This window comes from Oncorhynchus keta, chromosome 14, assembly GCF_023373465.1.
Source record: "Oncorhynchus keta strain PuntledgeMale-10-30-2019 chromosome 14, Oket_V2, whole genome shotgun sequence".
Taxonomy (NCBI): Eukaryota; Metazoa; Chordata; class Actinopteri; order Salmoniformes; family Salmonidae; genus Oncorhynchus; species Oncorhynchus keta.
The window spans coordinates 32,313,691-32,326,883 of record NC_068434.1 but is presented as its reverse complement, the minus strand read 5'-3'; the positions used below and the strand labels follow the sequence as shown (position 1 = coordinate 32,326,883).

The following is a 13,193-nucleotide window of genomic DNA, read 5'->3' as shown; positions in this document are numbered from 1 at the left end:
GCCAGCCAACGAGAGCGTACAGGTCGCAGTGGTGGGTAGTATATGGAGCTTTGGTGACAAAACGGATGGCACTGGTAGACTGCATCCAATTTGTTCAGTAGAGTGTTTGAGGCTATTTTGTAAGTGACATCGCCGAAGTCGAGGATCGGTAGGATGGTCAGTTTTACGAGGGTATGTTTGGCAGCATGAGTGAAGGATGCTATGTTGTGAAATAGGAAGCAGATTCTAGATTTAATTTTGGATTGGAGATGTTTAATGTAACTTTGGAAGAAGAGTTTACAGTCTAGCCAGACATCTTGGTATTTGTAGTTCTCCACATATTTTAAGTCCGACCCGCACAGAGTAGTGATGCTGGAAGGGCGGGTAGGTGCATGCAGCGATCGGTTTCATTTAGTTTTACTTGCATTTAAGAGCAGTTGGAGGCCACGGAGGAGCGTTGCATGGCATTGAATCTCGTCTGGAGGTTAGTTAACACAGTGTCCAAAGAAGGGCCAGAGGTATACAGAATGGTGTTGTCTGCGTAGAGGTGGATCAGATAATCACCAGCAGCAAGTGCGACATCATTGATGTATACAGAGAAGGTAACTCTGGGTCTTCCATTCCTGTGGCCGTCCTCATGAGAGCCAGTTTCATCATAGCGCTTGATGGTTTTTGCGACTGTACTTGAAGAAACTTTCAAAGTTCTTAACATTTGCTGGGTTGACTGACCTTCATGTCTTAAAGTGATGATGGACTGTCTTTGCTTATTTTAGCTGTTCTTGCCACAATATGGACTTGGTCTTTTACCAAATACAGCTGTCTTCTGAATACCACCCCTACCGTGTCACAACACAACTGATTGGCTCTAATGTATTAACTTTTAACAAGGATCACCTGTTCATTTAAATTAATTCCAGGTGACTATCTCATGAAGCTGGTTGAGAGAATGCCAAGAGTGTGCAAAGCTGTCATCATGGCAAAGGCCTACTTTGAAGAAACTAAATAATAAAATATATTTTTTATATATTTGTTTAAAACTTTTTTTGTTAGTACATTATTCATGTTAGTACAAGTGTTATTTTGTAGTTTTGATGTCTTCACTATTATTCTACAATGTAGAGAATAGTAAAAATAAAGAAAAACCCTTGAATGAGAAGTTGTGTCCAAACATTTGACTGGTACTGTATATAACTTGATACAGAAATACAGCCGGTACGACACATTTTGTATTTCCAAAGTTTGTCTTAACTTGATTGCTGACATGCAAAACATTTTGTGACTATATCAACAATGGGCTAATGAAACAAATACCAAAACAATTGTTTTTGGGTGGAATCTTTCTTTAACACTTAGGCCTACCTGGTACCTTAACTTCACTGACTTTCCCTCCCTCCCATTCCATGGTTTAACACGTTTTGTGTTTCCAGAGGGTCCCTGAAGACCTTCATCCACACAGTTCACCTGCTGCAGAAACAGACAGACCTGGGCCAGCTCCCTGTGGCTGATGTGCTCTACAGGTGAGTCTAGTATCCTTATGTCTGGATGTGCTTGGTGAGACACCTGGGCCCACCCTTTTCTGTGTTGTCTTCATTGTGAACTCTTTCTCTCCCGATCTGGCCCACCCAGACTCCTAGTGCTGGAGGGGGGCCCAGGCTCCCCGTCCTGTCTGCTCGGGGGCAAGCACAGGGTCTCCTGGGGCTTTGAAGACATGCTGCCTACACCTGACAGCAGCGCTGGAGGGGCAGAGAGCAAAGGTAAGCATTTGTGTGTGTGTGTGTGTGTGTGTGTGTGTGTGTGTGTGTGTGTGTGTGTGTGTGTGTGAACAAGAGCTCCATTGGTCTTGGGATAGGGTCAAACTTCCTTTGAACCGGACCTGGGGGGGGTTTCAACGGAGGTTGCTTTTTTTTCTAAATATATTCCAGTCTAGTGATCATATTTTATATATATACCGGGCCACCTCATTTTCACAGTACCATTATAGAGTCATGTGTATGTGAGTGCACTGCAAGTGTAGTTGTTAGTAGTAGTGTTCTGGTGACAACAGCAACCAGCCTAAGTCCTGCTGGCTCTGATAATCCTTCCTCTCATTTGGATGATGATTTATTCATTCACCTCTTTAGATCATTTCTATTTGATCCTTTGTCTGGAGCCACTTAGTACTCCCAACATTAAGCCAAGGGCAGACATGGAGTCATCCTTCTGTCTCATTGGCTGAGTCTTCTGAGGAGGGCATCATGTGTTGGTTATAGGGCAGGGTAATGACTAGCAGAAGTTTGAGGGAGAAAGAGGGAGGGTGGGTGATGGCTTGTTTCCTCCAATCGATAGGCTGACCTTGGAGAGCCCTGTAAGGTGATAGGACCTCATCAGCTCTCCTATAGGAAGCCAGTTGAGAGGCAGAGAAATGGCAGCTAAAGAATCTAGTAGAGCTGGCAGGCTGTGGGCTGAGGGGCTTATCCCTCTCACCTGCCAAGTGCAAACTACAGGCAGGTTCAGCCAAAAGTATTTTTCCCTGCCTTTCTTGTTGATTGGCTGACTAGTCTCCTTTGATTCTGTTTGGCCAATGCTGTGGGTGTGTGAGACCATGTGTACACTTACTATGCTATCTTTCAGTAGCTTAATCACACCCCTTCTCCTGTTATCCCCTCTTCTCTATACTGTCCTCCCTCTCCCCTCCGTTCCTGTTTTTTTGCTCCCCCTTCCATTTTTCTCCCCCTCTTCTGCTGTTCCTCACTCTGTCTATATCCTCCCTGCTGTTGCAGACACAGACCTAGGGCGCTGCCTGGCCACAGATGGGCTCTATCTCTACACCACTAACTCCTTTGGGAGAGGGATCAGCAAGCTGGGCTCCGGTTTGCACGGGACACTGAGGTAACATGACACCCCTGCCTATATCTGCAGAGAGAAAGAGTGAGAGTGCCTCACTTAAAATACCCTCAAATCCAATTTTACTTGTCACATGCTTCGTAAACAACAGGTGAAGACTCACAGTGAAATGCTTACGGGCCCTTCCCAACAATGCAGAGAGAGAAATTGAGAACTAATAGAAAAAGAATAACATGAGGACTAAATGAGTAACGATAACCTTTCTATTTACACGAGGCACCAGTACAGAGTCGATGTGCAGGGGTACACTGTCATTCAGCCACAAGAGCATTAGTGAGGTCGGCACTGATGTTGGGAGATTAGGCCTGGCTCGCAGTCGGTGTTCCAATTCATTCCAAAGGTGTTCGATGGGATTGAGGTCAGGACTCTGCAGGCCTGTCAAGTTCTTCCACACCGATCTCGACAAACCATTTTCTGTATGGACTTTGCTTTGTTGTTCCGAGACTCCCACATCACAATAACAGCACTTACAGTTGACGAGGGCAGAAATTTGACGAACGTACTTGTTGGAAGATTGGCATCCTATGACAGTGCCACGTTGAAAGTCACTGAGCTCTTCAGTACGGCCATTCTACTGCCAATGTTTGTCTATGGAGATTGCGTGGCTGTGTGCTCGATTTTACACACCTGTCAGCAACGGGTGTGGCTGAAATAGCAGATTTCACTCATTTGAAGGGATGTCCACATATTTTTGACATGTAGTGTATATACTGTACATATAAGTAGGGAGCCATCGGGCTACCTCATGTCCTGTTCTGACTCTCCTGTTCCCTCCTTCTGACCTGAACTTCAAAACCCCTCTGCCCTACTGTATTCCCCCTCTGATTTATTTCACTTTTTGAGCAAAATATCAGAGGAAATGGAGATCATTATTTTGTGTGTTTGTGCAGGGGGTTTGTGTACTGTCGGAATGAGGACTTGGAGCCCGGCTGGGTGGTGTTCAGCAGTGGCCGCCTTCTTCACCGCTCCGCCTCCTTTGATGCCAAGCCTCATCAGCTGTGCCAGGTCATCGACCCCTTCACCCTGCAGGTACAGCAGCTGGCACCTAGCAACAGGCCTCAATTACACAAACTCAGGCCAGCACCACACATTGGGTGATCCAGTACTGTATCTCTTCCAAAAGACTGACCTTTCTACCTGTCTCAGGTGTGCCAGGTCGTTCTCATGCCAGCCCACCACTTCCCCGTGGGCAGCAGCATGTCCACGCTGCACCTGTGCTCAGATGGAACCTACCTGTACTGGGTGTGGTCTCCTGCCAGCCTCAACGAGAAGACCCAGAAAGGCCACTCGGTCTTCATGGATGTCTTTCAGCTATCGGTGAGGATGTTTCTCCAAGCCTTTCGACCATGCTCAACAAGGCTCTCCCTCCTTCCCATCTCTCACCCCTCTCTCCCTCCTCCCTCTGGTGCAGACAGAGACAGGATTGTGTGTGGCAGACGTCCTGCAGGAGAGAGTGATCCTGATACGAAAGGAGGGCGAGTCGTCCAAGTGTCTGAACGAGCTGCTGCTGAGCCGCATGTCACGCTTTCGCGCCTCCCACTCCGCAACGCTGGCCGCTCTCACCGGCTCTGCCATCACCAACACTGTCAAGGAGGAGCAGTCTGGTAATGACCTCACACTATTTAGATATATAAACCTTTTTTTACTCTGAAAAGTCCCCAGTCCTTAACAATTTAAAGCATACCCATAACATGATGCAGCCATCACTATGCTTGAAAATATTGCAAGTGGTACTCAGTAATCTATTGGATTTGCCCCAAACATAACACTTTGTAATCAAGAGAAAAAGGTAATTGCTTTGCCACATTATTTGCAGTATTACTTCAGTGCCTTGTTGCAAACAGGATGCATGGTTTGGAATATTTTTATTCTGTACAGTTTTCTCCTTTTCACTCTGTCATTTAGGTTAGTATTATGGAGTAACTACAATGTTGTTGCTCCATCCTCCATTTCTCCTATCACAGCCATTAAACTCTAACTGGAAACCATTGGCCTCGTGGTGAAATCCCTGAGCGGTTTCCTTCCTCTCCGGCAACTGAGTTAGGAAGGACGCCTGTATCTTTGTAGTGACTGGGTGTATTGATACACCATCCAAAGTGTTACAAATAACTTCACCATGCTCAAAGGGACATTCAATGTCTGCTTATTTTTACCTATCTGCCAATAGGGTCCCTTTGCGAGGCCTTGGAAAGCCTCCCTGGTCTTTGTGGTTGAATCTGTGTTTGACTGAGGGACCTTACAATTACCTGTATGTGTGGGGTACAGAGATGAGGTAGTCATTCAGAAATCATGTTAAACACTATTTTTAAACAATTTAGTATGTGACTTGTTAAGCAAATCTTTATTCCTAAACGTATGTAGGCTTGCCTTTGTTATGGCATAACAAAGTTGTTGAATTCTTACTGACTCAAGACATTTCAGCCTTTCATTTATAATTAATTTGTACAGATTGCGAAAAACAAAATTCCACTTTGGCATTATGGGGTGTAGGCCAGTGACGACATCTCAATTGAATCTATTTGAAATTCCGACTAACACAACAAAATGTGGAAAAAGTCACGGGGTGTGAATACTTCCTGAAGGCACTAACACAACAGTTTTTGTATCACCCCCAGTTAAATGTGTTATATCCAGGCAGTGAAAAATATGATTGAATCTTCATTATCCTCATCACATTGCTCAAACGTGCGATTCACACTTCACATCCCTCATGTCTGTGCTCCTCTTCCACAGCAGTAAACACTAGCTGTGGCCTCCCTCTAAAGACACTGAGGAAGACTCCCATGTATGTGTGTGGGACGTCCCTGGTGATGCTGGCATCTCCGCCCGGAGTGTCTGGCAGCTCTGCCACACGCTCCCTGTTTGGAGGGACCAGCGGCTTGTCCTCCCTGAAGAGTAAGAGCAGATGTTCCTCGCCACTGTTTTTCTCTGTTGTGTTTTAGGCAAGTCTCCTTTTCACTGATAGTGGTATATTTGTTGACTGCTTTCCTTCGTTTCCCCCGACCAGTCCTCTCATCCAGTCTGGCATTCAACCTAGTTGACGGTCAGTTCAGTAGCCGGGCAGATCTCATTGACGCACCTGGCAGTTCTCTAGGCAGGGGGGCCCAGGTGGCAGGGCTGGGTAAGCTCCTGTTCAGGAATTTGGCTTTTTAAAATGTATTTCTAGATAAGTGCACTGTTCTCAAAGTAGAGCTTATGTGACATTTGTGTTGTAGGAGCCTGCTATGACGCCCTCAACAACTTAATATGGAGCTGCTCCAGTGACTACATGGACCAGTGGTCTAACCCTGGCAACCAGGCCTTCCATCACGTGTGCCATAGGCTTGGCGTCAGTCATGTCATCAAGGAACCCAAAGGTAACCAAAACAGTTTTACTCTTGTTTAGAAAACAACGCTGACCTCAAATTATGTGCTGCAGAATTATAGGCTGAAGAGTGTCTCAACCAGCTTCTTCCTTTTAAGTCAAATCGTACCGTTAAGAGTTGACTTACCCCTCGCTCCCTGCTGCAGAGGAGACCGTGGCCACCGGAGAGGTGATCAACCAGCTGCTTCACCATGTGGGCGCCATGTGCATCCACCAGCTCAACCTTCTGGCAGCCAGCAGCAGCAGCTTTCCCCTGGGCGCCCTCATGGGCAAGCAGCACCCCATCGAGGCTCGCCACTTCAGCAGCATCTGCGACATCATGGAGAAAGCCATGGTCAACAGGGACACCTGCATCATCCGCTGCATCCTGGTGGTGTTCCAGGTACAGTGGAGCTGGAGAATTGATCACATACACGTGTTTAGCAGATGTTATTGTGCGTGTACTTCTAGCTCCGACAGTGCAGTAATATCTAACATTTTCACAACATATACCCAAAATACACGTAAATCTAAGTAAGGAATGGATTAAGAATATATACGTATGTCAGAGTGGCATTGGACTCCGATACAGTGGCGTAGTATAGAATAAAGTATATACATATGAGATGGGTGATTAAGATACCATAGAAAAGTATAGAGTGCAGTTTATACATATGAGATGAGTAATGCCAGATACTAAGACATTATTAAAGTGGCCAGTGATTTCTAATCTATGTCTATAGGCAGCAGCCTGTAATGTACTGGAGTTGGCTGTTTAACAGTCAGTGGTGTAGTATACAATACAGTTTATCCATATGAGCAAATTACTCTCGCTGGACTATCTGACACAGGTGTTGAAAAATCTCCCATGAATAGGCTACCAGTGTGGCAAATGGCTGGTGCTGGTCAGCTTTCTTGACTTTTCCATTCATTTTGCCAACACATGGTTAACCTTTGTTCAACCAGCTGAACAGCTGACATTAGCGAAAATGTGTTTGGAGTTACCTTTCTAGCTAATAGGCTAGGGTAGAGTACACTTCCTCTTCCAATTTATAATATGGGGAGGTCCAAATAATACATAATTTTGGTTACTTCTCCTTGCCATTATCACTGATAAGACGTGATTTTATTCATTTATTGTTTTGATTTGTTGCTAATGAATGATTGGGTCCCTGGGTTGCCGGTGTCCCTTGACAAGTTCAGTTTTAAGACCCCTGTGCTGCTATGATGCTACATGGAGTCCAACTGATGTCTAAATCACTAATTTTTACACATTGGTGTTTGCTGTTCAGGTGGTGTTCAGGTTCTTCAACCCTCAGTCGGAGCAGAACAGGGAGAGCGTGCGGCGTTCAGGTCTGCTCCTGTGGCAGCTGCTCATGGCTCCTGTGGATCAGATCGGACCAGAGATCCAGGGAGAAGTGTGCCTGGCTATCAGGTAAACACAACTCCGTACAGAACAAAACCATAAACACAGGACACACGTAAAGACATGATCTTACAGATGTGATTGACACCTACTGTCATTGTCTATCCATCCCTCTCTATAGCTCGGGTTTGAATACTTTGTATCAGGGGGAGTCTGAACTCAGCAGCCTGCTGAGGCTGGTCCTGACAGAAGGTGATAGTTGCGACCTACTTGTTGGGTTTTATGAACACTCTTAAGACAAACATGATTAGAGTGTGTATCTCAAATCTGATACACTGGAAGTATTGAAGGAGTTGTGTGCATGTGTGATCTTCAGGGGAGAGGAACAGTGGTCTGTCTCAGCTCCGTGATGTCATCCTCACCAACCTGGCTGACCAGCTGCAGAAAAATAGATTTGGGAGCGACGAAGATGACCACTACAGGTAGAGTCCAGCTTTTGCAGACATTTTCTCAACAGTTTTTCCAATGTCATGTATTACTGCTTGAAAAATAACTCTCAATTCCTCCCCTAACCAGAGCTGAGTGGTTTCACTGAGTAACCTGATGCCATAAAATGTAGCCATGATTAATAATAATGCAATATGACTCTGCTCTCTGGTATAACAGGGTTGTTCAGCTGAATCACTCTCATTATCTCGCCTGTGTTTCCCCTCCAGACTAAGTGATGAACTCCTGCACTGCATCCTGAAGACCGTTGTCCGTGAATCCTGCCTTCTTATCACTAAATGTCAGACTGTCGCAAGGGATGACTTCCAGAAGCTCCTCTCCACTGTGCCAGTATGTGTATTTGGCTTTGTCTGGTCAGCCTGTCTGTTTAGCAATCAGCAGTAGATTAAGTGTGTTAGCTGTTCCATACTGACTTTTAGTCCCCCTCCCTCCTTCCCCTCTACCAGGTGGCCTCATCAAGCCTGCGCTACCTCATGGCCGTTCAGAACCACCTGCTTAGCAACACTGTTCTGATACGCCCCGACGACAATGACGACAGTGACAGCTCCCTACAAGGGGAAACAATGAAGGTACAGGTAAACACCCCTTTTAAATATCCCTACTGCTGTCTGTCCATGTGGTGTGTGTCTCTGTCTCTCTCTCTCTCTCTCTAATTTCAATTCAAGGGCTTTATTGGCATGGGAAATATGTGTTAACATTGCCAAAGCAAGTGAGGTAGATAATATACAAAAGTTAAATAAACAATACACATTTATAGTAAACATTACACATACCGAAGTTTCAAAACAATAAAGACATTACAAATGTCATATTTTATATACAGTGTTGTAACAATGTAGAAATGGTTAAAGTACACAAGGGAAAATAAATATGGGTTGTTTTTACAATGGTGTTTGTTCTTCACTGGTTGCCCTTTTCTTGTGGCAACAGGTCACAAATCTTGCTGCTGTGATGTCACACTGGTCTTTCACCCAGTAGATATTCTTTGTGGATCTGTGTAATCTGAGTGAAATATGTCACTCTAATATGGTCATACATTGGGCAGCAGGTTAGGAAGTGCAGCTCAATTTCCACCTCATTTTGTGGGCAGTGAGCACATAGCCTGTCTTTTCTTGAGAGCCATGTCTGCCTACGGCGGTCTTTCTCAATAAGCAAGGCTATGCTCACTGAGTCTGTACATAGTCAAAGCTTTCCTTAAGTTTGGGTCAGTCACAGTGGTCAGGTATTCTGCCACTGTGTACTCTCTGTTTAGGGCCAAATAACATTCTAGTTTGCTCTGTTTTTTTGTTGTTAATTCTTTCCAATGTGTCAAGTAATTATCTTTTTGTTTTCTCATGATTTGGTTGGGTCTAATTGTGCTGCTGTCCTGGGGCTCTGTGGGGTGTGTTTGTGAACAGAGCCCCAGGACCAGACTCTTCTCCAGGTTTATCTCTCTGTAGGTGATGGCTTTGTTATGGAAGGTTTGGGAATCGCTTCCTTTTAAGTGGTTGTAGAATTTAACGTCTCTTTTCTGGATTTTGATAATTAGTTGGTACCGACCTAATTCTGCTCTGTGTGCATTATTTGGTGTTCTACGTTGTACACGGAGGAAATTTTTGCAGAATTCTGCATGCAAAGTCTCAATTTGGTGTTTGTCCCATTTTGTGAAGTCTTGGTTGGTGAGTGGACCCCAGACCCCACAACCATAAAGGGCAATGGGCTCTGACTGATTCAAGTCTTTTTAGCCAGATCCTATTTGGTATGTTGAATTTTATGTTCCTTTTGATGGCATAGAATGCACTTCTTGCCTTGTCTCTCAGATCGTTCACAGCTTTGTGAAAGTTACCTGTGGCGCTGATGTTTAGGCCAAGATATGTATAGTTTTTTTGTGTGCTCTAGGTCAATGGTGTCTAGATGGAATTTGTATTTGTTGTCCTGGCGACTGGACCTTTTTTGGAACACCATTATTTTGGTCTTACTCAGATTTACTGTCAGGGCCCAGGTCTGGCAGAATCTGTGCAGAATAGCTAGGTGCTGCTGTTGGCCCTCCTTGGTTGGTGACAGATGCACCAGATCATCAGCAAACAGTAGACATTAACTTCAGATTCTAGTAGGGTGAAGCCGGGTGCTGCAGACTTTTCCAGTGCCTGTGCCAATTCATTGATATATATGTTCAAGAGGGTGGGGCTTAAGCTGCATCCCTGTCTCACCCCACGGCCCTGTGGGAAGAAATGTGTGTTTGTTGTTTGTGTACATGGATTTTATAATGTCGTATGTTTTACCCCCAACACAACTTTCCATCAATTTGTATAGCAGACCCTCATGCCAAATTGAGTCTAAGGCTTTTTTGAAATCAACAAAGCATGAGAATACTTTGCCTTTGTTTTGGTTTGTTTGGTTGTCAATTAGGGTGTGCAGGGTGAATACATGGTCTGTTGTATGGTAATTTGGTAAAAAGCCAATTTGACATTTGCTCAGTGCATTGTTTTCATTGATGAAATGTACGAGTCTGCTGTTAATGATAATGCAGAGGATTTTTCCAAGGTTGCTGTTGACGCATATCCCACGGTAGTTATTGGGGTCAAATTTGTCTCTACTTTTGTGGATTGGGGTGATCAGTCCTTGGTTCCAAATATTGGGGAAGATGCCAGAACAAAGGATGATGTTGAAGAGTTTTAGTATAGCCAATTGGAATTTGTTGTCTATGTATTTGATTATTTCATTAAGGATACCATCAACACCATATGCCTTTTTGGGTTGGAGGGTTTTTATTTTGTCCTGTAGCTCATTCAAGGTAATTTGAGAATCCAGTGGGTTCTGGTAGTCTTTAATAGTTGATTCTAAGATTGGTATTTGATCATGTATATGTTTTTGCTCTTTATTCTTTGTTATAGATCCAAAAAGATTGGAGAAGTGGTTTACTCCATACATCTCCATTTTGGATAGATAATTCTTCGTGTTGTTTGTTTAGTGTTTTCCAATTTTCCCAGAAGTGGTTAGTCTATTGATTCTTCAATTACATTGAGCTGATTTCTGACGTGCTGTTCCTTCTTTTTCCGTAGTGTATTTCTGTATTGTTTTAGTGAAGGCGTAGACTCAGGTTTTCCGCGTCTCTGTTTTTGGTTGGATAGGTCTCTCAATTTTTTCTTAGATTTTTGTATTCTTCATCAAACCATTTGTCATTGTTGTTCATTTTCTTCGGTTTTCTATTTGATATTTTTAGTTTTGATAGGGAAGCTGAGAGGTCAAATATACTGTTAAGATTTTCTAATGCCAAGTTTCCACTTTCACTATTACAGTGGAACGTTTTACCCAGGAAATTGTCTAAAAGGGATTGAATTTGTTGTTGCCTAATTGTTTTTTGGTAGGTTTTCAAACTGCATTCCTTGCATCTATAGCGTTTCTTAATGTTAGTCAGTTCCTTTGGCTTTGATGCCTCATGATTGAGTATTGCTCTGTTCAAGTAGACTGTGATTTTGCTGTGGTCTGATAGGGGTGTCAGTGGGCTGACTGTTAACTGTGGTCTGATAGGGGTGTCAGTGGGCTGACTGTTAACTGTGGTCTGATAGGGGTGTCAGTGGGCTGACTGAACGCTCTGAGATACTCTGGGTTGAGGTCAGTGATAAAGTAGTCTACAGTACTACTGCCAAGAGATGAGCTGTAGGTGTACCTACCATAGGAGTCTGGGTTGAGGTCAGTGATAAAGTAGTCTACAGTACTACTGCCAAGAGATGAGCTGTAGGTGTACCTACCATAGGAGTCTGGGTTGAGGTCAGTGATAAGGTAGTCTATAGTACTACTGCCAAGAGATGAGCTGTAGGTGTACCTACCATAGGAGTCTGGGTTGAGGTCAGTGATAAGGTAGTCTATAGTACTACTGCCAAGAGATGAGCTGTAGGTGTACCTACCATAGGAGTCTGGGTTGAGGTCAGTGATAAGGTAGTCTACAGTACTACTGTCAAGAGATGAGCTATAGGTGTACCTACCATAGGAGTCCCCTCGAAGCCTACCATTGACTATGCACACACCCAGCGTGCAACAGAGCTGCAGGAGTTGTGACCCGTTTTTATGTTTTTATTGGTTATGTTGTCATAGTTGTGCCTAGGGGCACATATGAGGGAGGAAATGCTGTCACCTGCAGGCAGCTGTTTTTCCCCCTGTGTCATGAGGGTGTCAGGTTCTTGTCCGGTTCTGGCATTTAGGTCGCCACAGAGTAGTTCATGTCCCTGGGCCTGGAAATGATTGATTTCCCCCTCCGGGATGGAGAAGCTGTCTTCATTAAAGTAGGGGGATTCTAGTGGGGGGATATAGGTAGCACACAGGAGGACATTTTTCTCTGTTAAGATAATTTCCTTTTGAATTTCTAGCCAAATGTAAAATCTTCCTGTTTTGATTAATTTAATGGAGTGAGTTAGGTCTGCTCTATACCAAATTAGTATACCCCCTGAGTCCCTTCCCTGTTTCACACCTGGTATTTTGGTGGATGGGACTACCAGCTCTCTGTAACCTAGTAGGCAACCAGTGGGTCCGTCTCCTCTATACCAGGTTTCTTGCAGGATGACAATGTCTGTATTACCGATTTCATTGGTGAAGTCCGGGTTCCTGCTCTTTAGGACAAAGGCAGATGACCTCAGGCCTGGGATATTCTAGGATGATACAGTGAATGCTTTTTGTTCCATAAAGTGTCCAATGTTGTTGGTCGTGTGGTTTGGCCACAGGTCAGTAAGTGTGAGCAGAGCCTGCTGAGCATCTGGTACATGACATTGGCTTAGGCTAGTGTAAGAGTGGGGGTTGGGCCTGTTTGCCCACTGACTGCCTGGGCGTATGTGTGATTTCCATGTTGAGGCCCTCTTTGCGGGGGTGGGGTGCATGGGGTGGGCAGGAGGGTCTGATCTGAGGGGGCCTAAATGGAGTTTGTGGGCATGGTTGACATGGGGGGTGTTGATTGGTTGGGGTGTGGATGTGGCTGGGGATGCTGTGGTCTGGATGTAAGTCCTCTTGGCGTGGGTCCTCTATGTGTAGGTCCAGGGGGGGTCCCGCAGGTCCCGCAGGTCCCGCAGGTCCCGCAGGTCCCGCAGGTCTGGGAGAGTGTCTCACTGGTCTGGGCGGGGTGTCTATTGATCTGTTGCTCCTGTG

General features: G+C 44.8%; 1 protein-coding gene across 4 annotated transcripts in view; it reads left to right on the top strand.

Annotated features, from left to right (window-relative positions):
- Positions 1 to 13,193, top strand: part of LOC118394061 (probable E3 ubiquitin-protein ligase HECTD4) — a 79,444-nt gene that overhangs the window by 11,946 nt on the left and 54,305 nt on the right. The window contains exons 3-17 of one of the 4 annotated variants that reach the window (XM_052461496.1): positions 1,407 to 1,496; positions 1,606 to 1,733; positions 2,739 to 2,847; positions 3,753 to 3,891; positions 4,009 to 4,179; positions 4,274 to 4,466; positions 5,599 to 5,757; positions 5,870 to 5,983; positions 6,078 to 6,218; positions 6,373 to 6,608; positions 7,498 to 7,640; positions 7,753 to 7,823; positions 7,948 to 8,053; positions 8,288 to 8,408; positions 8,525 to 8,647. In XM_052461496.1, the coding sequence (XP_052317456.1) occupies positions 1,407 to 1,496; positions 1,606 to 1,733; positions 2,739 to 2,847; positions 3,753 to 3,891; positions 4,009 to 4,179; positions 4,274 to 4,466; positions 5,599 to 5,757; positions 5,870 to 5,983; positions 6,078 to 6,218; positions 6,373 to 6,608; positions 7,498 to 7,640; positions 7,753 to 7,823; positions 7,948 to 8,053; positions 8,288 to 8,408; positions 8,525 to 8,647 (2,044 nt within the window). Of the gene's footprint in view, positions 1 to 1,406; positions 1,497 to 1,605; positions 1,734 to 2,738; positions 2,848 to 3,752; positions 3,892 to 4,008; positions 4,180 to 4,273; positions 4,467 to 5,595; positions 5,758 to 5,869; positions 5,984 to 6,077; positions 6,219 to 6,372; positions 6,609 to 7,497; positions 7,641 to 7,752; positions 7,824 to 7,947; positions 8,054 to 8,287; positions 8,409 to 8,524; positions 8,654 to 13,193 lie in introns of all 4 variants that reach the window. The other 3 variants (XM_052461494.1, XM_052461495.1, XM_052461493.1) reach the window with 3 other exon arrangements.